This window comes from Ammodytes marinus, assembly GCF_949987685.1.
Source record: "Ammodytes marinus genome assembly, chromosome: 21".
NCBI lineage: Eukaryota > Metazoa > Chordata > Actinopteri > Uranoscopiformes > Ammodytidae > Ammodytes > Ammodytes marinus.
The window spans coordinates 11,008,426-11,035,925 of record NC_137225.1 but is presented as its reverse complement, the minus strand read 5'-3'; the positions used below and the strand labels follow the sequence as shown (position 1 = coordinate 11,035,925).

The following is a 27,500-nucleotide window of genomic DNA, read 5'->3' as shown; positions in this document are numbered from 1 at the left end:
CACACTAGTATTGTGCAAGTGTGAGTTTGTACAGTATCTGTGTGTTTTTGCACTGTGCATGTGTGTAGGCAGTGATTCATTCTTGGTTTAAATCAGGCCAGCGCCCCAGAGGACTGCAGGTTAATGTGGCCTATTTCAAGCGATTATTCCTGCATGGTCACAGCGCCTCTAATGCACATACGCATAGACATACAATTCTGGTGAAGAGAAATCACTGCGAGAAAAAGCCTCGGGATGTTGTTTACACATATGTTTATTTTTCAAAAAATACATTGTTTGTTTTTAAAATCAGCCTAGAGTTTATTTAAATTAAAAAAATAATGTTTTACAGTCTCCCAGTTTCTGATATCAGTCCTGCTCTACATTCTAATAAGTGACCTCTCTCTCCTTCTGTTTCTTTTCTATAATATGTTGTTCTACCTTTCTGTTTCTCTATGCTTTCATAATTTATCTCATCGATCAAAGTCTCCATTAATTCAGGGGGCATTGCACATCGGTTGAATCTTTTTCTTTAATTTTCTATATTCCCTCCTTCATTCTTTCTTTCCTCCTTTCCTCTGACTTTCCCTCATGGTATTCTCCCCTTTTTCCTCCCCACTGCCCTTTTTTTTGGAAGTTTTTCCTTCTTATGTTCTATAGCCTTATTTCATGAGAGCTATCTTGGCCTGTATTAATGTTTCTGACCACTGGGAATAACATCGGCTCTGAATGGAGGTGGTGCTTTTTCTCTTTAATAGCCTATCATCAAACCTGCACGTAGCTCAGGTGGCGACTGTGAGAATGGGTAGATTCACTGCCGTGCCTATTTGTCAGGTGCATCTAGTAGCCATGTTGAACTATTGCTGTTGATAAGGAGTGTTATGTAGCTTAACAGTGCCCCTCCAGTATCTTTGGAAGACACAGACACAAATTCTTCTCCCAACATGAATCACTTAGCCACAGTAAAAAGAAGTTTATATTTCCTCAGCTATTCACAGACCCAGATAACCAAATGATGAAGAGCTGATGGGACACAATGGGAATTTGAGTTCTGTGTCAGGCTAGACATGCATTTTATATCACATTCACATTGTGCCACAACATAAACACTTGTCCTATCAGTCCTGTAGTACTGTTCAAGTGCAATGCCTTATCACTGGCCAACCAGTGTTTGTTTTTTCCAGACAATTTTTGGATAAATGAAGACTCAGGCAGTTAGCAGGACAAGGGCTGAACTCAGTTACATAAGCACATGGATTTGTGTATGTGTGTGTGTTAGTGTGTTTGTTTGTTTGTTTGTTTGCTTGTTTGTTTGTTTGTTTGTTTGTATGTGTGTGTGTATGCGTTGTGATGTATGTTTCGCTGAACCAAAGCAGGATTGTTTTCGCATGAAGTCCCAGCTATAAAGCATTGGTCCCTTTAACCAGTGTGAATGTGTACACATCAAGTACACATGCAAAGTAAAAAAGCGGAGAAAGAAATGAAGGATTTGCTTCAAACCATTTAACCAATCGTCTTTCGCCTTTACATCAGCTGTGTTCTCTCTGTAATGTGATCTGACATCCTAATGAGGGGGACAGAACAGAGAGAGAGAGTGATGGAGGAGGGAGATGAGAGAGAGAACACGGTAGGGGAGGAGTGGGTAAAAAACGGAAGAGCACTGAAGAGACAGTGCAGTCACTGTGTGTCTTCTGACAAAGGGGGCAGGGAAAGTTCAGGGCACCTCTTAAATAGACAGATCCTTGAAAATAAAGAAAAAAGGAAAAGGCTCAGTTTTATTCTGGCCCATGTCCTCCATTGTCCAAATGTGTTTTATAATACTAGTCCGGGTCACACATTTGCATTTATGCTGATATGCTGTATGTTGATGGACATTGAACATTATTTAGCTACTATTAATGTTTTATATTATTTAATTGTTATTTTTTTCGCTTGTACATAGATACATATGCGTACATGCGTGCAGACACACATACACATGCTTCTACAGCATTTGGCTATATGCCACAATTCATTACATGCTTAGATATGGTGTCATAAAATATACATTTTTATATCATGATATTGTAGTACAGTATGGTATGAGTTCATACATTCAACAGGGATCATTCTTATGACAATTATTCTTTGTAGTAGAAATTAGTGTATTGCAATGGTGACTTATTTGAAAAAAGATCAGACTCGTTTAGTATTGCAGCAGACCTGAACCTTGAACTTCTGCTCATTATCAATTAGTGCCTTAAGTAAGTGTGGGGACGTTGAGCATAGCAGCTTTGTTTGAGCATTTGGCTAAGGCATCTCCCCAGTCGCTTTAGACTGTCACTCACCAGGCTCTATCTGTGGCCAGATTAGGTTTGTTTGGTCAGGATCAATTACAGCTTGGCCACTGATCCTGCTGGGCCTTTAAGGAACCTATTGTCTTCTGAACATAAGTAAAGACAGATTTGTGAATATGCACACACTTGTTTATGCACACTTTTGAATATGCACACACAAGTCATGTTTTCTCCACTGTGAAAACCTTTGTGCTGGTTAAATACTGAGTTTATGACAGCCAGCTCTCAAGTAAAAAAAGCAATTCAATGTATAAGTTAAATGCAGTTGACTTATGTTGTGGCTTAAACGTGTACAGTATTTACAGTGGGTTTCTGCTGAGACCTCAGAAAGCTTTAATTACCAGCTCAAAGCATCTGACTCACTTTAGAGATCAGCAGAAAGGAGTTCCCTTGTGAATACATATAGCACTTTCTAAATGTAGGCGTGAGTCAAGTGGATGCTAGTCACCCTGCACAACCCTCTCACAAACACACACACACATACAGACGCATATTGTACACTAGCAGAAAGTGTCTTCATTCGTGCACACACACACACACACACACACTTGACACACACACACACGCACACACACACGCACGCATGCATGCACGCACACACACACACGCACACACATGCAAACACACACACTCACACACACAACCACCAGTGGCAACTGATACTGTTCATAAATGACAATCTCATGCACAGAACATGCACAGAAACACACACGTGAACACATTCTACTTGTGTCCCTTGCCATCTGAGTTTACCTGATTAGCGTATTCTTAGTTTTATCAGCAGTAATGAATTCATAACTGTAGAAAGAAACATTCATTTGTTTTCGTCCTCAGAGATCGTGCAGATACATTTTGAAGTCAGCAAAAAAGCATGGTTGACTGTCTCCATCTTATGAAAAGAAACGTTCATATCTGCTGTTTAAAATGTGTTATATTCATTAATCGATTCACAGTTTATTGTTGTGTGCATTGCTTAATACTTCTGTGTTAGCGCTCTGTCTCCCTATTATTCCTTCAGCACACCATTAATACATGTAAATAATCTGCTCTGGTGTCTCAGGGTATGATATCTTTCACATCAACCATCCCTCTGAGAAAGGTTTGAAAAGCTACATTATTTCAACTGAATCACACACAGATGTTAGCACAGCGTGTTTCAGTTAAGGGTGATATCCATCCATTTTGTGACTAACTAAGAAGAAAACTGGGAAGAAAACTTAGCATCTGCAGACAACCCACATACTGTAAACACCAGGGATGCAATGTAAGCTTCCTAAAAAAAAGGGCAGCAGCTGTTAGTTTAGAATAGTTTTCCTGTGAGGCAACAGTGCCAAGAACTTTGGCAACATGTTTTCCCATTACTGTGATTATTTTGTACAGTTGGTATGAGCCAAAAATAGCATCATGGTGCATATATTTTTTTATATTTATATTTTATATATATTCTTGTGTTTATGTCTTTATTTATTGTGTGTGTTGTATATGGACCATGAGTCTGCCAATAAAGATGATGATTTGTGAACATTTAGTCCTCAAAAATCTCAGATTTCCTCCTGCAATTTTGTGCCATTAAACAATAAAAAAAAAGGTTACATGTAAAATACGTCCTGGCCACCTTCAAAGTGTGACACAGGTTTTCTGCTTTCTTATACATTACATTTATAGAGTTGAAAAGAAAGGGAACTAGTCTGTTTATGACTTTGATCATTGTCCTTCCACAGCATGCACATTTAGCAGCAGCCACTGGCCTGGAGCCCCTGCTATGTCTAAGTGGCATGCTTGGTGAAAGACATGGCACCTTGACTCGTACAGACAAGTGCCCTACAGCTCCCACACTGTAAAAAAACGGCGTACTTGATACTGAACGTGCAATGGAGGGCATTTGTGTGTGTGTGTGTGTGTGTGTGTGTGTTGTTTATGTGTGCATGTGTGTCTTCCAGTGCTTCCAGCTCAGGAACATCAAGAGCTGTGTGTTGGCCAGGAGGCTCTCCCAGGGATAAACAGAGGGAAAAGCTAATCCTTACTCTCCTCCAAGTCCAGCAAGCAGTGTGTGTGTGTGTGTGTTTGTGTGTGTGTGTGTGTGTGTTTTTGCATGTGTGCTTCATCCACGTCAGTTATAGTAAAGGTTGTGTTGCATGACCTTAAAAAATGTTTTTGTTACAGGCACACATGTGTAGTCTATCTATGTCAATCACTTGCATATTTAGAAATCCATGTTTGTGTAGTTGAGCATGTTTATGTGTGTGTGTGTGTGTGTGTGTGTGTGTGTGTGTGTGTGTGTGTGTGTGTGTGTGTGTATGAGGGAGATAGAGACTGTACTGAGGGGGTTTTGTGTAATCGTGCTGAGCGGCAAAGCGTGTCGAGAGAAAGGACACGTCCTCGGCTCTGATCACTACAACCACAATAGCGGGAGAGAGATAGTGAGACAGAAGGGTGTTATAGGGGAAGAAAGGGTGAGAAAAACATGAAATGAATGGATGATTGAGTGAGGATGACAGAAAATACTTGGAAGCAGAGAGGGAGTGTGAACTACCGCAAAAGAGGGAGGGCAGGGGTTGAAAGGGAAGGTTTCACAAGAGATGAGTGGTTAAAAAAAAAAGACGGATGGAGCCATAGACAAAAAGGGACAGATCTAAAAGGGGGGAGGGTAAGAAGTAACAGAAAAAAGAAGAGAAAAGGGCAAAGGAGCGATGGAGAGAAAGAGTGACAGAGATGGAGTGAGATCGAAAGAAATGGAGGCAGAGACGAAAGAATGAGGAGGGAGGATGGACACGGAAGCTCGGAAGATTGGTTTGATCTCCTTCGAGTTTTTTTCTCTCTCTCTCTCTCTCTCTCTCTGTCTCTCTCTCTCTCTCTCTCTCTCCCTATATGTCTTTCCTCCATCTCTTGTACATTCAGCGAGGGCTCCCTCATCAGCAAGCCCAAAGAAAAAAAAAGTCCGCCTCCTCTTTCTGAGCTAGCCGACCCCTCAGCCTGGCTAATTGCAGAGGTATCGCAGTGTCAAATGACTAATAGACTTTCCCGTTCCCGTCGCTAATCTGCCAGGCAGGAGCACAGCAGCCATTTGTTTACTCTCTACGGCGAAAGCAAGGGAATACAAAGACACACCCCGGCCCTTTTTATTTCCCTCTCAAACACAATTTCACGCCACCACAGAGTGTTTGGTGGGAGACGAGTGTGTGCAATGCCCTTGTGTTTGTGTGTCTGCTAGTATGCACACGGCACATTTCATGATTTGTTTAATATTTCATGAAACCGCAAATTGAGTTTACCCTGTGCAGAAAGGAATAATATCTCACACTTGGGCACGTAGATCTACTATACTTGAGAACACCTTTCATTTTATTATAGTTTATTCCATAACTTCCGATCCTCAATGTTAATGTGCTTAACTTTAAACCTAAATCTAATATATCACTAAAAAAACAATGCCTTGGAGACTGGTCAACAATGTTATTACTCCCACAAAGGTTGAACCTCCAGCTGGTTCTCACAAGCACAGGAATACAGTCACAGTGACACACATACATGCATAAACAGGCACCCGCACGCTGGTTTCTGCTGTGGCAATATTGGGCCCCAAAGGTCAAGTCATCAGTCAGAACACACCATTACCAGAGCAAATAATACATGCAGCAGCCCTCCATTAACTTAGCAGAGGAGAGGGAGAGCAGAGAGAAAGATCGAGTGCAGAAAGAAATGCAATGCATAAAGAGGCGTGGGGCAAGTAACAGAATGTGAAAACAAAGGATGGGCTTTATCAGTCATTTGGCAAGACATTTTTTTTTGGGGGGGGGGGATTTTTCCCTTTTTATATGTTCCCTACCATCTTTATCATTCATGCTTTCTTTCCCCTCTCCCTTTCTTTTTCAACTTCTTCTCAAGGATATCCATATTCAGTGGTATGCAAATTCTTAAACCAGGCCATTATTTGTGTTTTCTCTTGTAACCGTTCCCCGTCTTTGGGGTTCCTCCTTATTGGTAGTCAAGTCTCTCGGTGAGTGCACACTTAACACTGGTGGTGTCAGCCTAATGCCCTGGCTTCTAACGAGATGTTCAGAAAGACAGACACCATTCAAAGAGTGCATAAAAGACTGGGATTTGCTTGTGATTGGAGTTACTCTGCTTCATTACCCTCCTATACCCTCTGCTCTTTCACGCAGCTGTTCAGTGGCAAACTCCATCGCCTCTTGTTTCCTCCCTCTTGCCTCTGGTTTGGCTCTTCCCTAAACTGCAGCTCCTCTTTGGATCTTTTTCAAATTTGGGGCCTCAGTAGAAATAAACAGCTCACACAGCTTTTAACCTCATGGGCAGATCAGAAGTGTGTGTGTGTGTGTGTGTGTGTGTGTGTGTGTGTGTGTGTGTGTGTGTGTGTGTGTGTGTGTGTGTGTGTGTGTGTGTGTGTGTGTGTGTGTGTGTGTGTGTGTGTGTGTGTGTGTGTGTGGGGGGGAGGTGAAAAGGCAAGTGATGATAGGGTTGTGAAGGTCAAGTAAATGCCACCACTCAAGACACCACTAAAGAGCAAGTCTGTTCATCACATCGTAATGAGACGCTCAACTTAAGCGCACGCACACACACACACACACACTAACATCACACACACACACAGTCATTGGCACAACCTCCATACATTTGTTGAGGCTTCTATAATGTGTACATGTGTGTTTATGTGTTTAATGAGACGCACGCCAATGCTTGTATTCCAAGCCATGTGTATATGTTAAGTGTGTTTTCTAGCCCGTGTGTGTTTTCCCATGTAGACACGTTTTAAAGGCTTGTTGTCTTTGTAAGGGAAGGTGCATTGGCCTGTGTACGAGTCCCGAACCCCATGGCCTCATTGATTTCAAGTGTCTGTGATTTATTGTGATACTATCTGAGGAACAGGTTTATGTTGTTTTTGCATGTTTGTACGTGTGTATTTCTGTGTACACATACCTTACTCCTAATGACAGTTGAGATGACCCCCCCCCCCCCCCCCTTAACACAAACACACACACACACACACACACACACACACACACATCGTCTGTCTCTGTGTTTTTACAGCCGGAGGAATGAGGCCCCCAGACTCACATTAACACCGTGATATATTACCGATCTCACATCTGGGTGTGAAGTGACAGTTACTGTGCCCCTACAGGCTGCTTAAATCCCAAAGCAAATCCCCATTCAATTCCCATCTCACTCTTGACGCGGGATAGCGATGTGTCTTACTTATTTATATATTTTTATTTTATGTATTTTATGATGTCTCATTGTTCAGAAAGAGGTTTTTTGCAATCATCCTCTAGCTACCTGCAAATAGGCTTGGAAGCACAATTTCCATTCTTCATTACATGGGAATGGCAAACTAATGGGTCATTTGAGTGACAAAGCTGTTCACAAACCCTCGGCGTTGTGGAAATGATTGTCAGTGGGTTTTTAGTAGTGCCAATGCACTTGCGAAGTCGGTCTCAAGTATTTCTGTTCACTGAAGTAAATCCACTTGATTGAATCTTATTATGATATGTCTGCAAATCAAAATGGCTTCAACAATGATACATGGGGCAAGGCTATAGTTTAAGCTTGATTGTCAATTCCATATACGCCTATTAATATTGTTTACACAGGAGTGGATAACTTTACAGATTGTATATTTTCCGATTTTTGAATGTTATCTCAATTATATCTGTGTCGACTCAACCTTTCCATTGGATTTCTCTCTTTTTTTCTCTCTTCAATCCTTCCCTTTGCTCATCATTGGTCCTTGGTTGTTGACCCCTTCCTCTGCCCCTATAGACCTGATCCAGCGTGTCCATGACCACGTCCTAAGTTATGTCCTCTGTCCCTACTTTCCCGCCATAGCTCCCTCCTCCCCTGGTGTCGACTCCGCCCCTTTGCAGCGCACAGGAAGTCACGGCACGGCGGCGGGGAACTACGGCCGCGGCGGCACCAACAACTACGCCACGGTGGGGCCGGGCTACACCTCCAGCGGAGGAGGAGGAGGAGGTGGAGACTTGTACGGCTCGGACCCTTACGTGGCGGATCCCTACCGCACCCTTCAGTACTGCCCCTCCGTGGTGGAATCCCCCTACAGCAAGTCTGGACCGGCCCTGCCGCCCGAAGGCAGCCTGCAGCGTTCGCCATCCATCGACTCCATTCAGAAAGACCCCAGGTAGGGTAAAAAAAGGGTGTCTGGGGGTGTGTGGTTTCTGTGGGTGATGGGTGTGTGTGTCTGTGTGTTTTGTGTGTATCAGCCAACCAATGTGTGTTTTGTGAGGTTCATTGGACCACACAGTGCACAATATCATGGAGTGTGCGAAACAATCCATGTTGTGGTGTGATAGAGGAAGAACTAGAGGCATTGACTTCTACTTCTGCATTTGTGATACTTTTGAATTGACATACATGTATTTCCTGGAGGCCTACCTTCATCTTAACCATAACACACCCTGTTTAAAAGGGAAAAAAGACAACAAAAAGAGACAATTCCACACTTTGCCTACTGCTTCGGATGGGAACAATGACCCTATCTGTGTCTGTTGTTCTGTTTCTACCACATATAGTATCATATAATCTAGCATGATCAAACATGATTCAGTAACTCCACGGTTCTCATCTCTAGCTTTACTCAGAATAGCACACTTACATCCACCAGTTGAAATTAATTTATACCATCTTTGGATCATATTAATATATGACACTACAGACACACACACAGTACATTTTTTGCAAACCTCCCCGATCATGTTTTGGGATTTGAATATGTTCCTTAATATGACTTGGCAGCGGTGCAACGGATTAGCTGTAAGCAATTTCAAATCGTGTTTATTTTTCATCTTGAAACAGTTGTGAACTTTGTAGGATGCTCTTTTGTGTCATGTACTGTATGTCAACACTACACCACTTCATTTCATGGCTATATCAGATCTGGTGTTCATGCTGAAAACAGCACTGCGTTAAAAACAAGAGTCTGCATCGACGTTGGCATGATGTGGCTTAAGGTACCATGTGTTTGAAGGCTTATCAGATACAACAATACTGCATAGCGATTTAACAGACTACAACGAGGGATTTTAAACTCTCAGATGTCCCTGTTGTCCACTGTCTCTAGACAAAAACGTGAGGAGAACAGCAGAATGACCTTACAAAGGAATGTGCACTTTCTTATATTTGACTTGCCCGCTTCCACTTGGTATTTTGATAGATGATGTCACATGGCCCAGGCTCAACTTTTTTTAAGAGATGACATTTTCTCTGAGCCCTCTGCATTGGGCCCAAATCAAAAAACAAACAAAGGATGTTTATAGAAAAAAGAGCTTATGAAAGAATGTGTTTTTTCAGTCCGCACCGGTTGTTTTGGAATCTCCATTTTGCCTCCCTCAGTTGTATGCAGCATATAAAGGAGGGCTGTGATCACTTCAGTCCACTTGTCCCCGCAATTAAGCAAAGCTCACTCTCCATTCTTAAGTTAATTCATATATATTTCACAGGACTCTTGATGTATAATTCCTTTAATTACACAGCATTTTTCTCAGCAGCAGCTGTCAATCACAGGGGCGGGCAAGAGAGAAAGAATGGATGAGTGGGAGTGAAAGAGATCCCAGAGTGCAACCCGGAGAGAGAGAGAACAATGGCAAAGAAAGAGAAAGGAATGACTAAACGATGCGCACAGTCGGATGGACGTACCATCATTGAGAGACTTCAATGTTATGAAGTTACATGAAGCCTCGGATAATGAGGCCAAGCTTGTTTATTATTAATCTAATCCCTCTGACTGGCTCAAGACTTGTTTCACCCAAACACAATGGCCCTCATTTATCAATTTTGCGTAGACCAGAAAAATGGGTGTACGTACATTTCCACGCAAATCTCGGCATTTATCAATATGGACGTGAGCGTAGGATACGCTCAAATCCCACGCCAGCTCTCAGCTCGTGTACGCAATTTTGTAAACAGCATGGACTCGCAGTGCAGGCTGTGCCGGGTAGCCGATGACTTTGTTGGACAATTATAAGAAGATAATACAAATGCAGTGTTTGCTCAGACCGAAATAAAGATATTAATCACTTAAAATTGTGCAGCTTATGGTGCGCAACTGAGTAGGAGCACTGATTCAATAGTGCACACACCGGCCACTTAGGAGCGCTGCATGGGACTGCGGCAGTTATCTCCGTCTGGAGCAGCTGGGGGGACACTGAGGCACGGGGGCTGCATTCATTCAAAATGTTAGCCTAAGTATATGTAGTAGGCCTACACTGCTCTTTATGATACAAAAAGATACACGGCACAACATTCAGCTTAACATTTTATTTATTTGACGCACTTTGTAGATGTTAGTTCCTCTTTTAATGTGTCATTGATGCTAAAGCGAGCGATTAATTTCCACCGTTAACCGGCAGGTTGTTCCTATCTGCTGGTGGAGCAGGACGGTGGGCGCTCTCACAGCTGATCGCTGCCGGGTCGGCTTGTGCAGCTGACGGCCGGTGTTGTGCCGAATTCCCACTCCCCCGCAGGATCCCACTCCCCTCCGAGGCGATTCTTAGGCTTTGAGGAAACTGTTAGTAGGCTATTTAATTCATGGTTCATCAAAATACAAGTTATGTTGTGCTGCACTTGAGAGCCTATACGATTTGTATGTCGTGCTACTCGTAATGTCCGAATGATTGTCTCACGAAAATAGACGTAGGCCTACTTTGGAGCTGCACTTGAAAAACGATGTTGATGTCGATGTTGTGCTACACTGTCCTATTATCGAAATGAGGGTAATATGTGAATTGGCTCCTCATGCCCTGTAGAGTGTGCCATAAAAAGCTTTTGATACTAGTTGCATGAATGTAAAAGTTAGAAGGGGAGTAGGATTTTGGCAACACTGTTTTTCATACCTGCCGAAATCCCCCCCCCCCCCCCCCCAAACTACAAGTAGCAATACGTAGGGGAGTGGGATCCTGCGGGGGAGTGGGAATTCGGCACAACACCGGGCTGACCACTCGTGCCAAGCGCATGCTGTCATACAAACGCAAAATGTGTTATTTTTAGTTTTTAAAACCCTTTTGAATAGTGCTATCTAAAAGGGCCAATACATTCTAATCATTCAAATCTCTGCATACGTGTATTTATTTTATGGGGACCATTATCGGACAGTTGGTGCGTCTTTTTCTCCTCCACCACTTATATTATGCCCGCAGCCCCGCACCCCCAGTTGGTTGCATTTCAGAACAGCAACACGCTTTTTTTAGTGGCGATTTTGAGTCAACACCAACGCTGTTGACCGCAGCAGTTCTTTCCTTCCTAACTGCTGCCTTCTGTCGTTCTTTGATGCTGCTTGTAGGCTAATGCTCCGAAATGAAACTATTTTTTTTCTACTTTCGCTGTTATTCTGTCAATTTCTACTTCAGGGAAGTGCCGTATTGCGCATATCCATGTCGTAAAACCTCTGGGCGAGGCCTCTAAACTGAGAAAATATAGGGGCGTGATACACTCGTTTCCATCCGCCGCATTTATCAATATATGGCCTGGCGTACGCTACGATTGGCGAGATACGCCTGTTTGATAAATCCCACGCGATACCTGGCGTAGGGAGGTATTTGCGCCAGAATCTGCACCAGTTTCCACGCAAAATTGATAAATGAGGGCCAAAGTATCTCACATGTTCCCACTCAGTAAAAAAATATTTACTTTTCATATATTTTAAAATGTTCATATTCACAGCGCTTTTGTTAAGTCTATGTTGTTTGCACTCTGTTGCCGTTTTTTCTCTGCACTGTTTTTATACACCTATAAATCCAGAACATGCTTCCTAGCTAACGTAAGAAACGGTATGTTCTGTTTTTTTCTGTAAGCTGTATTGCAACCATGCAGTCAGATTTGTGACAAAGGCACAATAGTCACACAACAACCACATATACAGCTGCCATAGATAGAAATAAGTTTGGTACAGACTAGAGACACTGGGGAGAAGAAGAGTGAGCACAGGTCACCGACATAAGGAATGGATTGCAATATCACACATACTGACTGACACATTGGGCACACACTGATGTTTGACAAGGGATTTGAAAACAAATACCAGGCGATGGCAATATATTGCAGGAAAAACCAGGAAAAAATAAAAATGTCATGCACATTAGAGAGCCTGAAATTGGAGGTACTCATCAAAGGATAATCCTGCAAATGTATTCATTTATTTAGGCAGCTCGGGGGTACATCATTGTCTTCATACGTGATGTTGTTTGCTGCCATTCATTGCCTAGCAATACGGAAGACAGCTTTTAAATCGTTGCTGCTATTATCTTCTAATCTGCTTGAACAAAGGCAGATAAAACATTTAGAAGTTAATTGCGCTATTTTAGTCAAAATGATAGGCTATAAATCTGACAATGTGAATATATTTTTCATCTTGATTGAAGAACTGATACAAGTTCTGGAAACTCAACTCATCAACACACATTTATTTTCTTCTCAATGATGTTATGATATCAAACAATATTTTTGCTATTGGCAATACAACAATAAATATGATCACATTAGGCTCTATTTAGGACTTTGCTTATAACAAAAAAATATAAAAAACATATCTTGTTCGATTTAAGTTCAATTGTCTCTGGCTATTCTGCCCATTAATAGTTATAGCCATAAGAGAAATGTGATGTTAACTGAACAATTCACTCTTTAGTTAAATTAGAGTGACTTTAAATTCTTACATTCTGATGTGTTGTAACATTGAATTGGAGTTACAGTATGTGTTCAGTTTCTCTTTATCTTGGGGTTAAATTGCCTCCTACTCTAACTTCACTCTCTCCCTTGCAGTAATTGGATCTAGCTGAGCTAACATCAAGTGCTAAATGAGTTAGCAGCAATTAGAGACAAGGAACACTCTGAGTGAGGGCAGAGGTTACAGTGTGTCTGTGTGTGTTTAGTAGAACACTTATTTTTATATCATTCATTATCATAGTCTATGCCTCACTTCTGTTGTGTGTGTGTGTGTGTGTGTGTGTGTGTGTGTGTGTGTGTGTGTGGGTGTGTGTGTGTGTGGGTGTGTGTGTGTGTGTGTGTGTGTGTGTGTGTGTGTGTGTGTGTGTGTGTGTGTGTGTGTGTGTGTGTGTGTGTGTGTGTGTGTGTGTGTGTGTGTGTGTGTGTGTGTGTGTGTGTGTGTGTGTGTGTGTGTGTGTGTGTGTGTGTGTGTGTGTGCGTGCGTGCATGCATTGCAGTCAGTAACATAGTAAGGTGCCTTTACTGTTGCAGAACAGTGAGGTGAGGACAGCGACACAAAGAAAAAACTCAATAACTGCTAATGGATGGGAGTGAAGAGAGGAAAAGAGAGGAGGAAGAGAGAGGCTGATAAGGGAAGGGAGGAGGGATCCAAAGGGGTGGGAGGCAGATAAACACAGCGGAAGAGGAGGGTGGAAGGGAAAAAAAGGTGGCACACGCAGATAAATGGGTTGGAAATAAAGGGAGGATGGGGAATTTGGTGAAAAGGAGAGAAAGAGTGTGCTGGATAGACGAAGATAGATGTTACCCTTCATTGTTTTTTTGGTGTGTTTTCCTCTTAGCTCTCTAGAAGAGGGTGAAAAGGGGGGAACACACCTTGCAGGGTTGAAGAAGAATAAGGGTGGAGACAGGGAAAGAGGCACATAGGGGTTTGTGAGTGAGAACAGGTCGGATAGATAGATAGAGAGATGAGCAATAGCTCAGGGAGTTTGGGACCAAGGAGGAGGCGGCCAAGGTGTATTGTTTCAGAGCTTAGGAGGTTAGGAAGCCATCAAGAAAACATTATGAAGTGGGATTTACAGTAAGTGAGGAGTATTCACAGTGACATAGTGGGAATGGGGAGTGACGGGAAGAAGAACAGAAATTAAAAGTTGTAACATCGTAATCAAAAACAAGACTGCAGTATTGTTTCCAACTGTAGGGGGTGTGCTTGACTTGTCTCATCATCACTCAAATCAGCCTGCAACTTAGACACAGCACTTGAAAATGAGATACGTATACCTTCGTTTAAATCAATTATCCACCCTTTGGGTTTTCTCCATAATTTCAAAATGTATTAGTCGTAGTGGTGTTTGTTACATATTGGATTTGTTAGGATCGAGAGAAGATCAAGTGTTTAAAATGTCGTGTTTAGGTGATGCTTTTACAAAATAGAAAAAAGAAAAACAGTAAAACAAAAACGTACTTTTGCAATTCTCAAGAATCCAAGGGTTAAATCAATAATATATGTAAAACACGCATCGTATACCATTAAATACCCCGAGCTGCTGACATGGATTTGCTATTTACACTATCTTGATATGATGTGATCTGTTGTGACATGCTATTGTCACCGCACGCTATACTGACAGTGTGTGTTGGCTCACAGCCCGAACACGTCCCACTATTTATGGATACTGCCATCATGGTCAGAGGTGACCCTGTGCATTTTTGGATGTGTGCTTGCTTGTATGTGTTTTTTGTGTCCAAGACTGTCAGTTACAATGTGTGTTTGTGGGTATTGTGTGTGTGTGTGTGTGTGTGTGTGTGTGTGTGTGTGTGTGTGTATGTGTGTGTGTGTGTGTGTGCAGGGGCGCTTTGGAAACAGAGAGAGACAAATTATGCAGTGATTACTCTTGTTGTCAGTTGTGCACTAATGTCAATGTTTATTTTTGTGTATCATGTTAGAGAGGGTAACAGACCCTCTGTATTCCCTTATTGCAGCCATTGTCTGTTTGTTCAAGTGAACTGCTGTATTGGACACATGTGTTTGATGTATGACTAACGATGGGGTTCCTGCTTTAGATGGAAATTGAGGCACTGGGAGCCTATGTGTGTGTATGGGTGGTAGGGCTTGACCATAGGATCATACCTATGGAATCCCAGACAGGGAATCTCATACTCCCTTCGGTAAAAGAAAGACCCATTCACATCAACAGACCCACTTTACTATACGATGCACCTGGGGATATCTATTGTGCAAACTGGAAAAAGATTCTTCTTGGGCGTTTATTGCTCTCCTGTGTTACTTTTTACAGTAACAACTGGGCAAGTCCAACATTCCATAGTTGAAAACAGTGTACTCCATTTTTATTAAGGTTCTTCATGGTCAGCACTTGGAATTGTCAATAATTAGCTGTACGACACACATTCTATTGTCATAGTCAATGAGCTAACCAGATTCCTTTCACTAAAACGTATCCAGAAGAAGGAAGGTTTTCAACAACAACACCGAGACAGGCAAGAAAGATAATAATAAGTATGTGTCTGATTAGGTGCACTATATACACTAAAACTATAAGTATATCAATTAGGCTTGGCTTGTAAGTTCTAAACTTTTATGATGGAATTTCGGGGAACATTAAAGGTGGGTGGGTTAGCGTTCTCCAGCGAACATTTGTTTATGTTTATAGTAACCGCGGCAATATTTGACGCTCAGAGCGAGAGGCCAGGCCGTGCTGTTTCGCTGAAAACATCGATCAGTGGCTGTGTGAAAAGTTTCAGTACCATGGAGAGAGACATAAAGATGCATTGGGTTTGAAAGTTTCAGTACCATGGAGAGAGACACATCTTATAAAGCCTACTGTTTGCTGCTTCTGCTTTCACCACTTGTAAAAACTATTGGAAATATGGAATATTTTCTTTATTTCACAGAATCATGCTTGCAGCCATGTACAATGAAATCAAAATTAATAAAAACTAAATATTTTATTTAACTGTAAAGTCCTCCGTGCATGTTGATATATCATATACAGTATGAAAAATACTGCCTGCTAACGGAAAAGGAAACAGTATACACTAAGAGAGAATGACAAAGTTGTGGCTAATTCTGTCTTCACAGGGAAACCTGTCTTTCTTAGAAGGGGAACCTCACCATAATCAACAGAAATGGTAGTTTTACATCAGATAGTCAAATAGAAAGATAAAATAATGGTTATGTTACTGGGTGACTCAGGGAGAGACCACGGGAGGGAGGATAGTAAGGCTGTGAGAGGCACTGTCGCAGGGTGAGGTAAAAAAAAGAAAAGAATGGAGAGAGAGACAGATAGAGGAGAGAGGACACACTCTATTGGCTCTCAGCACGGCCCAGGGGTAATTTCCTCTCCACATGAGAAATGCATGCTGGGATATGGAATTACCTCCGAGGGAGGGTAATGATGCATTGCCAGAACCTTGGCCCTGAGGCATAGCCGTGTGTGTGTGTGTGTGTGTGTGTGTGTGTGTGTGTGTGTGTGTGTGTGTGTGTGTGTGTGTGTGTGTGTGTGTGTGTGTGTGTGTGTGTGTGTGTGTGTGTGTGTGTGTGTGTGTGTGTGTGTGTGTGTGTGTGTGTGTGTGTGTGTGTGCTTGCATCTGTGGCCTGGCCATCATCTCTGCCTGTTCTGGGTAAATTGCCCATTGTAGTTATTTTCCTTTTCTGAGGTGGCCTATCTGTTTGTGTGTGTGTGTGTGACCTTGGGATGATAACAACCCAGTGTGTGTGCCTTCTTCTCTGCTTCGGTGAGCTTCGCCCCCTAAATCTGAGGCCTGGGAGATAGCAGGGTAATCCAAAAAGAGAGAGAGGGACAGACAGATCAGTGTGAATAAGGTGGCCATTGGCTAGTCAAACAGAGACCTACTTATACATACATAAGCATTTAAACATTTGATAAATGGGAGAAACAAAATCTGATTCACACATGTAAGGACTTAGGCTTCAAATGAGACAAAATGTGCCTGTCTTAGCAGAGACAAATCTTTATTAAATGCATAGATTGAATTGCTGTGTTCACTGTTTCAGTGGTTGAAGGACATTTTCCCATTGTGTCTACTGTATGTGTGTGTGTGTTCACACTCTAATGTGTGTAGTCAGTAATAAATCTGCCATGTTCTTTTGATCCAATGAATGCGTTATTGTTTTTATGGTAATTACTGCAACTAACATTTCTTCGATTAACGTCCATCAAACCTTTCGCACGCATACACAGGAACAAGCACACATATGCACATGTATCCATTCAGCACTGGAAACTAATCCCTGGTCTAAGAAATAAGTTCAATTATGATAGTTATGCGTTTTCATACTAACCAGAAGTACTGTATGGCAATAGATGCCCTCCATCTCTCCTCCTCCCACCACCTCTCCGTTACTCTGTCTCCTGACACTGGCGGCATTTGAGAGGGATTATGGGAAAATGTCACACCAGCAGAATTATTGTATATTATCTTCTATCCTCCCCATGCGTCACTTCACCTCGCCTCTCCTCTAGCTCAGTACTTGGGCGTACTTAGAGACTAAGCAAAATATGACCCTAAATACCCATTTTGACATATTTTTTTTAATGCTAAACTTTATATTAATATGATGAAAAATTCATCTAAAAAATTCAATATTATTTTTACCTACTTGGGAAAAGCTCAATAATTAGCCCACTAATTTGATGAGTTCTTATTTTAATTTAGAAAAAAAATCGCTGTATGGATATCTGGGTCCAGCTTAGTGATCGCATAGACTACATCTAACACAAATGCTGTTACATGTGTGGACAGTGCTAACAGTATAGCTACCTCCATGAGACAGTGCTACTAAGATTTTATTTTCCCCTGGACTGCCGTTCACTCTTGCATGAACTCACCACTATCGACTTAACACTCAAAGAAATGTATCTTGTCTTTAATTACCTCTTATAATAACATCCCCCAACGACATTAAAGTCAGGCAGTCGTATGTCTTGTATGCCAGTGCTATCTGCGAACAAGACCCAGTCTTCCGTGGAGCTGCAGATGCTAAGGTCAGTGAGTTGTATATATCTTGTGTGCAGGAGAGGGATCTTGACCTTTCAGCTTGTAGTTGCTTGCAGGACATCAAGCGTTGAGGTTGTTATTGGACCCAGCGGGACTCAGTAATGACCAGATACCTCAAATAAACCTGAAATTGGGAGAACAGCAGTACCAAAAAGTAAGATTGAAAAAAGGTAACTCTTGCTAAAGTGACCTCATTGCAGATGACAATAGGGCAGGCACAAGTTTGTTGTGGTTGTTGTGCTTATTTGAAATTATATAAATTATTATTCTCGTATATGTTGATTACATTTTATCATGCTTGCATGTCGGCATCAGCCAGCCGGGGAGGTACAATTCAAAAGAACCTGCATATTAACATCACTTTGTAATATGTCCCCTTCGAAAGTTTGCTTACAAACACTTACATAAACAATCCCAAAGACATTTGCCCACAGAGACTCAAATTAGTTTTTAATATAAATTTGGCTTGCAGGACTGTGCGAAAGCTGCATAAGGATAAAGCAGCAGCTAACAAGACGTTTTAACTAAGACTAGTCACATTGGACACTTTTACTCAGCCAGATACTGCATTTGTATGTCACTGCTCTCCTTTTGCCTCCATGAAACTACTCTTTGCTTCTTGCATGAGAAAGCACCTCTGAATTAACATTTTGTCACATCTTCAACTTAAATTCTCAAGTGAAGCTCTTTAAACATCAGTTACTCTTGAAATAAAAAAAAAAGGCAGTAGAACCGAGAGGTACAAAACCCATACTGTGAAAACTCAATAAGCTGCATTTAAACTCAAAGATCACAGGGACATTGAATTAAATACAGTTCAGCCAACTGGGGTAGTACTATTGGCTGCCAAGAAAAATGGCTTTTAACTGGAAGGTCATTTTGTTCATTCCCCAGACGGTCAGGATAGTGAAACAGCAACACTTGAACTTCCCTCCTTACAAGCCAATGCTGTGGAGTCCTTGAGCGAGGCTTGTGGAGTATGGATTAGAGTGTTTATGTGCACGTATTCATGTCCACTGAATCCACCAGAGTGACATAATGCTAAACAAAATAGATTCATTGATGACACAGTGCTGATGGTGGCTATTGTGAAGAATCACCACAATAGGTGTTTACTAAATAGATTAACACTGCTGTCCAGCAATTAACAATAGGTGCTTGGCTGTCTCACTGTTCATTTCATCATTTATTTTCATCTCGGGAAACTCTCTGGTTTCGATCGTAGACCCGCTTGCATGTGATCTGCAGAGTCAGTCCAATTTTTTCATTGAGTCATGACCAATAGAGACTGGATTTAGAAACACTCCATCATGCATCCGTTGCTAAACCTATCTCCCTTTCACTCGCTCTCTCTCTCTCTTTCTTTCTCTCTCTCTCTTTCTCTCTCTCTCTCTTTCTTTCTCTCTCTCTTTCTCTCTCTCGCTCTCTTTCTCTCTCTCTCTCTCTTCTCTCTCTCTCTCTCTCTCTCTCTCTCTCTCTCTCTCTCTCTCTCTCTCTCTCTCCATCTCTGCACAAAACTTCTGCAGGTAGAGCACCCTCCACAACAATGATAGGTTGGGACTGGGAGGTGTGGGCATTCATCCAGCACCTAAAGTGTTTTTCACACTCGCTCTCACTTTAAACACACAGTTCTCCTACGCTCGCTCCTGTTGTCCTTTGTGCCTATTAATGTGGCAGTCTGCACATCCCCTCCTTTGTAATCCTTTCCACTCTCACTTTTCCTATCTCCATCTATCTCTCTCTCTCTCTCTCTTTCTCTCTCTCTCTCTCTCTATCTATCTTTCACCCCCCTTTTTTGCCGCAGGTTATGATGGAATTCAAAAGGCAAGGCTACTTAACTGTGCTGACGATAGCTCTGTGTGTATGTTTGCGTCTGAGTGTGCATTTCTCTCTGCACTTTTGTGTGTGTGTGCATGTGATTTCAGCACATAATATCAATAGCGGCTGCCCTGCCTGCCAGCCAGCCAGATGCTTCATTCTGACCGTGAGTCAAACACTAATCTTGGTAGAATGATGGCTGGAAGAGAGAGTGAAGGAGATGGAGAGAGAGAGAGCAAGAAGAGGAGGATCAGTTGGAAGAGAAATAGAGCATGGTGAATTGAGGGATAGATGCAGGGCATGCCCCTCATATGAGTCATTGGACAAGGTTATTGGTGTTGTCTTACCCCAGCTAGTTAAGGTGTGTGTGTGTGTGTGTGTGTGTGTGTGTGTGTGTGTGTGTGTGTGTGTGTGTGTGTGTGTGTGTGTGTGTGTGTGTGTGTGTGTGTGTGTGTGTGTGTGTGTGTGTGTGTGTGTGTGTGTGTGTGTGTGTGTGTGTGTGTGTGTGTGTGTGTGTGAGTGTGTGTGTGTGTGTGTGTGTGTATGTGTGTGTGTGTCTGTGTGTGTGTGTGCGTGTCTGTGTGTGTGTGTGTGGTGTGTGTTTGTTGTCTACATGAGTAAGTGTGTGCATTGGAACATACTGCAATAAGTACAATGTTCATTCATGCATGATCGTGTTTGCTTTCCCTTCGTGTACATTTTGTACTGAATCACTTCACTGATTTTGTATTCTTGAAATGTCAATTGTCAATGCCAAGGTCTGTATCCTGTAAAAAAAATGCAGACCACATATTTATGTCAGGATATGTCAATATGAGGGTTTGAATTAGATGTAATTCTAAGATAAAGGGATACTAATTAGTTATGTTGTTATGCTTCTAGTTTAAATGTACTCTATTTTTGACAAAGATTCAATGTTAACACTGTGTCAGGGAAAATACATTGAGCAAGTTATTTCGGGCAATTTCAGCTACTTGTCTTTGTTGTTTTAAATCTGCCAAAGAGCTGTCAAACACGCATTTGCTCGAGCAAGGTTATAATTTCACCCCTATTCCATCGGGGGTTTTGCTTTCATGCCAGCAATCATACTGCAAGGATGGCTGAACACACGGAAAAATAAACGTTTTCTTACCAAATTATACCACTTTACAGAATGCCGTCATCTGTGTCATTGAAAGGTTGCTCAGTGAATATCAGGCAACAAGTAAATCCAAAATTCTGATCCAGCTGATTAAAAAGGTGGAAAATAAACCATCATAGCTTCGAGACCTTGATTCCCCATAGGTAGGAGGAGCCGTCGCTTCTATGGTTGTGTACATAGGACTTTGAAATATTACTTACTCTATGTTTAGTTGAACCGGTGTGAATGCAGTCTGCAATAATAACATTGTATTGTCCGAGCCATGGACCTACACAATGTGATGTCTCTATTTCACATCTTTGTTCTTTGTTCCTCACTTCTCTCCCTCCACCATCTTATTTGAAGTGGATGACTGATTTTAGTCTCACGTAATACACTTTTGAAGGTTGAATTTGTGTGTTTGTGTGTGTGTGTGCGGGTGTGTGTGTGTGTGTGCGCTCGCGTGTGTGTGTGCGCTTAAGCAGGTGTGTAGCTGTACGAAGCACATTCTCACATAGGAAATGTCAAACTCTTTACATGCAGCTGGCCATTTTTGTGAGATAGAACATCACCTACCATGTATTTTACAACACGTTTTATCACTGCTATTCTACTTGCAATGTCGTCGTCTGCGTCTTCGTCACTTTCAGCATGGTCTTTCTTTTGTCTTTCACGGCTTTTCCGAATGCGATGCTGCTACCCCTTTCTCTGTGCTGTATTATTGCATGTGTGCACTAATGAGAATAGCAGGTGCATAAGCTAATCACTGGTTTATTAGCTTTTTCTTCCCTCTCGCTGATTACACTATTTCCCCCTCTCTCACACACAAACACGCTCCACCCAAAGCAATACTGAAATATTAATATGCCCTTACCCAAACTTATACTACGGAGAGTTTAGTCACCACAAAATAAAATGTAAGCTAACTTTAAAATTACCCCATAATGCCTAAGCCTCTGTGGGAACTTACTGTTGTTAATTGTTATTGATAAGCAGCCAAAAATGGAATGTTTTCCTCCATACTCACTTTAGAGATCACAAAAAAGAAACCATAGTGAGGCTTTAAAAGGGAGTGGGCTATGCACTTAAGTAACTGGGTTATCTTCTGCAGTAATCCAATTTCTATTGTAGGAGTGATGGTTTTGCAATAACAGTGAAAAAAGCTACATTTGTTTTGGAATAGCTTGATTTCATGGCCATATATGCTTCTAATGTTTTTTGTTGTTGTTGAAACATGAAAAAGTTCTTTGTATCAGTGCCAAGCAATTTAGGCCGTCTGTTCACAGTGTATAATTTTCTTATGATCCACTCACCATTACAGAAAAATAACTATTAAACACTTAGTCGACATCTTGCATTTACAAATGTGTCGAATTCTTGCATTAACAAACAATCTAGTTAAAGCAGGTTGAAACCAAAAGTGTTGTAGAAGGGCCCAGTATTTCAAATGGACGCTGTCACACAAAAAGTGTTGGGGTAAAACTGTCTTAGTAATGGCAAGATCAGAGCACTCAGAGTTCACACTGTTGACATCTGCTAGGGTGTGTGTGTGTGTGTGTGTGTGTGTGTGTGTGTGTGTGTGTGTGTGTGTGTGTGTGTGTGTGTGTGTGTGTGTGTGTCTACCATCTTTTATCCAACCATTGCTTTTCTTTTGAGCTGTGTAGCTTGTCTCCTTGGCCTCCACTTATCCTGCTCTCTGTTGTTCTAGTTCTGGTTTAACTTCCCATATACCCTTCACTTTGACATAGCAAAGTGTACCCAACAAAAAACAAATGGAGAGATAGGGTAACTGAGGACAACAAGAAAAAGAAGAAAAAATGACAGAATGGGGAGAGGGAAAGAAATAAAAATCAAGCTGTGCTATGAAAACGTTTTCGTAAGCAAGGTGCGTCAGTACTGAAGTGAGTGCGTGTGGGCAGTTTCAAGGATCTGCAGGTGTGTTAGTGTTTGTGTGAGAGAGAAATAGGGGATAAAATACCTGTTTGGTGTGTATTTTCATGCATCTGTTAGTGTGTATATGATGTCTGGCAAGTCATCTCTTTTTAATGTCAGGCCAGGTCTCTAAACCTGGCTCTGGTATGTCAATCTAACGTGGTTGAACGTGTTACACACACACACACACACACACACACAAACACACACATACAGCTGTAGACACTGCTAATATCCAGCTTGACCTTATCCGCGTTATATTAACATGGCAGAATAATTCTAGATGATTTGTCAGTATGCGGCACCTTCATCAGGGCGGAGACACAGGTGCCATTTGTTAGTCATGTATAAACACACACACACAGAAAAACATGCATGCATAGACTAGCATGCTCATTAGCATCATCATCACAGTAAAAATAGCCCACCTTTCTTGTTTGTCATTCAGAGGTCAGGGTAGACTAGATTACATGATTGCATCGCGGCTTGTGAATCAAGAGACAATCGGGCAGTAATTTTTCAGAAAGCTCTCTTTCATCCACTAGCTTAATCTTCTGCCTTCGCTATGATTGGCTGAGTGCAGTGGATGGGTTTTTGATTGGTCGATTTGTTCACTTCTGTTGTATTATTTCTGGAGCCACAGTGGTTCAACTCCTTGTCGGACATCCTTACTGTGGCTTCTGCTGATGGCGGTGAACTGATGTCAGGTGTCAATTCTCTCATCAGTCACAGTGCAACAACCCTCCACAGTCTTAAGGAGGACTGGTATTACTCAGCTTAAAATTGGGGTGCAAAGACGTGCTTCTGCGGAATATAAACTAGAGTTTCCCGTTGAGGCCTACTTATCTTCCACTTTTCCTTGATGTGTGGGTTTGGATGGAGAGTAATGAAAACCCTTATAATCAAATCAGCCAACATCTCTCCTTCGTTATAATGAAAATGAATAGATCCCCCTTGTAGGGCTGAACAATTCTTGCTTGAATGTGTATCATGATTTTTCTCCTCAAGAATGTATATCCCAATATCTCATACAATTCAGGTTTGGAAAAAAAAGACTGCAACTAAGACCCCTCAATACATTAGCGTGTGAAGTAACAGCTTAAGAGTATATGCTATAAATAAATAAAACCCTAGTACCCAGTCCATTTGGACAACCAACCACTGTATTTTAAAAACACATGTCTACAGTATCAACATGTTATTGCTTCAAGGAGAAATAATCGCAAGTTACAACATCTTTTGAGTTGTGTGTGTGCATGATACATTAATAGTGTTTTGTTTTAAATTGTGTAGCTTATTGTCATTTACTGTATGGAGCAGCTGAAATTGTGACTTTAATGAATAGGGGAATATGAGCGAGAGAATGGTCATCATTTAGAAATGAGATTGCATAGACATATGAATCAAGATCACAATTTTTTTTACGATGAATTGTGCAGCCCCATTCCCTTGTAATACTTCATTCTTCTTAAGTCTACTTTGGACACAGCAAAATACACAAGTCATTCTGAATGTGTGTAACAGCTTGATACAGCCAAATTGAAATGACATCATATAAACCCTATCTCTTTCTACAACCAAATCGTTTTTTTCTTCTATTGGATAGATGTTCCGCGGGGAGTAAATTGTGCCTCATTCTTTCTTTAGATACACAGCTCAATCTTAATGAGGTTGGTTTGAGATACATTATAATGGTCTAGGTCACCTCAGCCTCTATCGGCCCATCTAATGAATGTTTGACTGAGTGTATGTTTCACTGGTCTATTGTTTGGCTGTGTAAACATCCAGTAATTGCACTGTGTAACGGGGGAATAGTGCCACCGGGCTGAAAATTACCGATCAGCAAATGTGGGATAATAGCTGTGTGAATATGTGTGTACTTTTGCCTCTTTGTAGATGGCAGAGGTTATGTGTGTGTGTGTATTTTAAGGATATGCAATATGCAAGGAGGGTGCCTTCTTGTGTGTGTGTGTGTGTGTGTGTGTGTGTGTGTGTATGTGTGTATTTTGTTGAAGGTCTATGTGAGTGTGAGTATGCTTGACTGCAGTGTGTGTATATACTCAATACACTGTGTATGTGCATGTATACTATGCACACCCTTCTCTGGCTGTGTATAAATGAACACCTGTCTGTCAGCTTAATGCCCTATTCGATTAGGGCTCCGATTCTGTGTGTTCAGCTAATTGCAAGGACTAGTGCCGGCGTTTGTGTTTTCCTTACCCTGGCAAATCGCTCCATGGCCCTGCACATTAATGTTCCCCTTCAGCAGCCCCACCCATGCCAGCGTCACACACACACACACACACACACACACACACACACACACACACAGCAGATACACACGCAGACACTCTTAAGTGACATTTTCTACGTCTTCATTTTCAAGTAGACACACTTATTCACAGCAATTTTTTAAAAGGGCAATGGTTGGAAAAAAGCACCATTCATACACTGTTGTAAATTGGTGAAGTTAGAGCAATAGAGCAGTTCAGTGAACAGCGGTACAGGGGGAGAACATTGCAGATCCTAAGGAACACTCATAGAAAAAAAAGGACTTTATCTTCTCCCTACTGCGTGTGATTTCTTCTTTGAGTTTGACACTGTTTGCAATAATCACTACCCTGGTAATTCAGGACTCGCACAATAATTGTAAATTAAGTGAGCATTTCTATTTTAGAACTATACTATTGATAAAAAATATTTTAGTGGCTTAATAACTTAATAATAAATGCCCTTTTTTGTCTTTTCCTTGATAATGTTAACTTTCACAGTCCTCAACTTGATGATTATACAGAACTTTATTATTTTTTTCATAAAATGTGCAAGTATACTCTGAATATTACAAAATATCATAATCCAAATAAGCATAAGCAATCTTTACAATGTCACATACCACAATTAATTCATAGTTAATAAAGTATCTAACATTTTAGAATTACTCACGTCCTCTTGCTCCATTCAGTACATTTCAACACCATTTCTTTTCCCAGCATCATCTCTCCCTCCATCCACTTCATGTTATTCAGTCTCACTCAACACCACTCACTCTTCTCACTTGTTCCTTTGTTCGCTTCGATTCAACCTCCTGAGCCTCCTGCTCCCAGGTGGAAGATGACATAGAGAAAGCATATTGATTTTCGACTGTGTGGTTTGCCGCATGCATGGACTTCAGGTGAAAAGACTCCAGACTTATCTAAGAAAGAGTGAGAGAGGGAGGGAGAGAGAGAGAGAGGATGTGAAATACATGGATGGTAGAAAAAAGGAGGTAAAGAAGAAGGAGAAGAGGCCACATGTGGCTTCTCATACTGAATTGGTGGTCTCTCCATCCCATTCATCATTTCTCTATTTTACGCTCTCTGCAACACATTATGTTGCTCTTATTCATGGCCTCTCAGTTGCTTCTCTCCTCCCACCGTTCTTCTCTTTCCCTTTTAAGATTTATCTTCTGTGCGGAATTAATACTTCCAGCTCACTTTTTTTTCCCGGTGATCTGTGATTACCAGAGTCATTTCCATTTGCCCATCAGTTGCTGGTGTGCAGTAGGTGAGATGGAGGCGGGTGACAAAAGATGAGGTTTTTTCATTGCAGCTGACTCACCACAGACATTTTCTTTTCCCCCCGCCACTGTTTATTTCTGGATGGGGTCTCATCCGAGGCTCCATCCGCCCATCTCTATCCATCATTTGTCTGCCCAGCTATTACGAGCATCGGGCATCACCATCTCTCTTCCTCCACCTTTCATTGATCCCCTTCACTGTGGCTGCAGGATTTGTGTTCGGTTCTTTGAGCTGCAAAAGAGCTCGACACAGAGAAATGTTGGCAGAAGTGACGAGCAGGTGCAGAACATGACGTTTTTTCTAAGGCCATAAAAGCTAGGGTAACGCAGACAATCTGATATGGTACATAATAAATATTGAAGTCATCTGTCAACAAAAATGTGTATTCACTATTCAAAAGTCATGTTGGCCTGCTTTTATGTTTCATTGTGTACACATGTTAAAGTTAGTATCTATAATATGTTGTACTTATACTGTATATCAATAACAGCATATGCCAGTAATGATATATGCGTACATTTAACACATTTAGATTTACTGGAGAATCTGTTCATATTCATCTGCTGCACATGCCTGAGAGAACTTACCTTCAGTGCACATTAACAGAGTTGTCTATGTTCCCGGATAGTATCTTAATTAGGTTGAACTTTAATTAGAGTGGACTGTATGCTGCACATTGAGTAATTGTGTGTGCATCTTTACCAGCATCTTATTCGGACTGCAGTTTATTGGTGGGATTGCTGAAGTTCCTTCTTCGTATTGACTTTACCTTCACCAATTCATTCTACCCGAGGATGTTACTGGAGCATGTAAAGCGCCTAAGAAAATGTAAAGCTCTTAAGAAGCTGCGATATTGTACAGGGTCACTGCAACCTCACAATATATAAGGTCAAATTAACTTGACCTTTTAGTCCAAGTGTAAATGTGGGCTAAATTAGAAAATATCCTTCAATGCATTCTTACAATATTACTACTGTTACTTCGACCTTTGACATATGAACATCAAAATCTAATCATTTTGGGGGCACT

General features: G+C 41.5%; 1 protein-coding gene across 3 annotated transcripts in view; it reads left to right on the top strand.

Annotated features, from left to right (window-relative positions):
- ctnnd2a (catenin (cadherin-associated protein), delta 2a) overlaps nucleotides 1-27,500 on the top strand; it is a gene marked incomplete at both ends in the record, with an annotated part of 192,969 nt that overhangs the window by 83,807 nt on the left and 81,662 nt on the right. For 2 of the 3 annotated variants that reach the window (XM_080050438.1, XM_080050437.1), the window contains one exon: nucleotides 8,094-8,469. In XM_080050438.1, the coding sequence (XP_079906564.1) occupies nucleotides 8,094-8,469 (376 nt within the window). The remainder of the gene's footprint in view (nucleotides 1-8,093; nucleotides 8,470-27,500) is intronic. The other variant, XM_080050439.1, reaches the window with a different exon arrangement.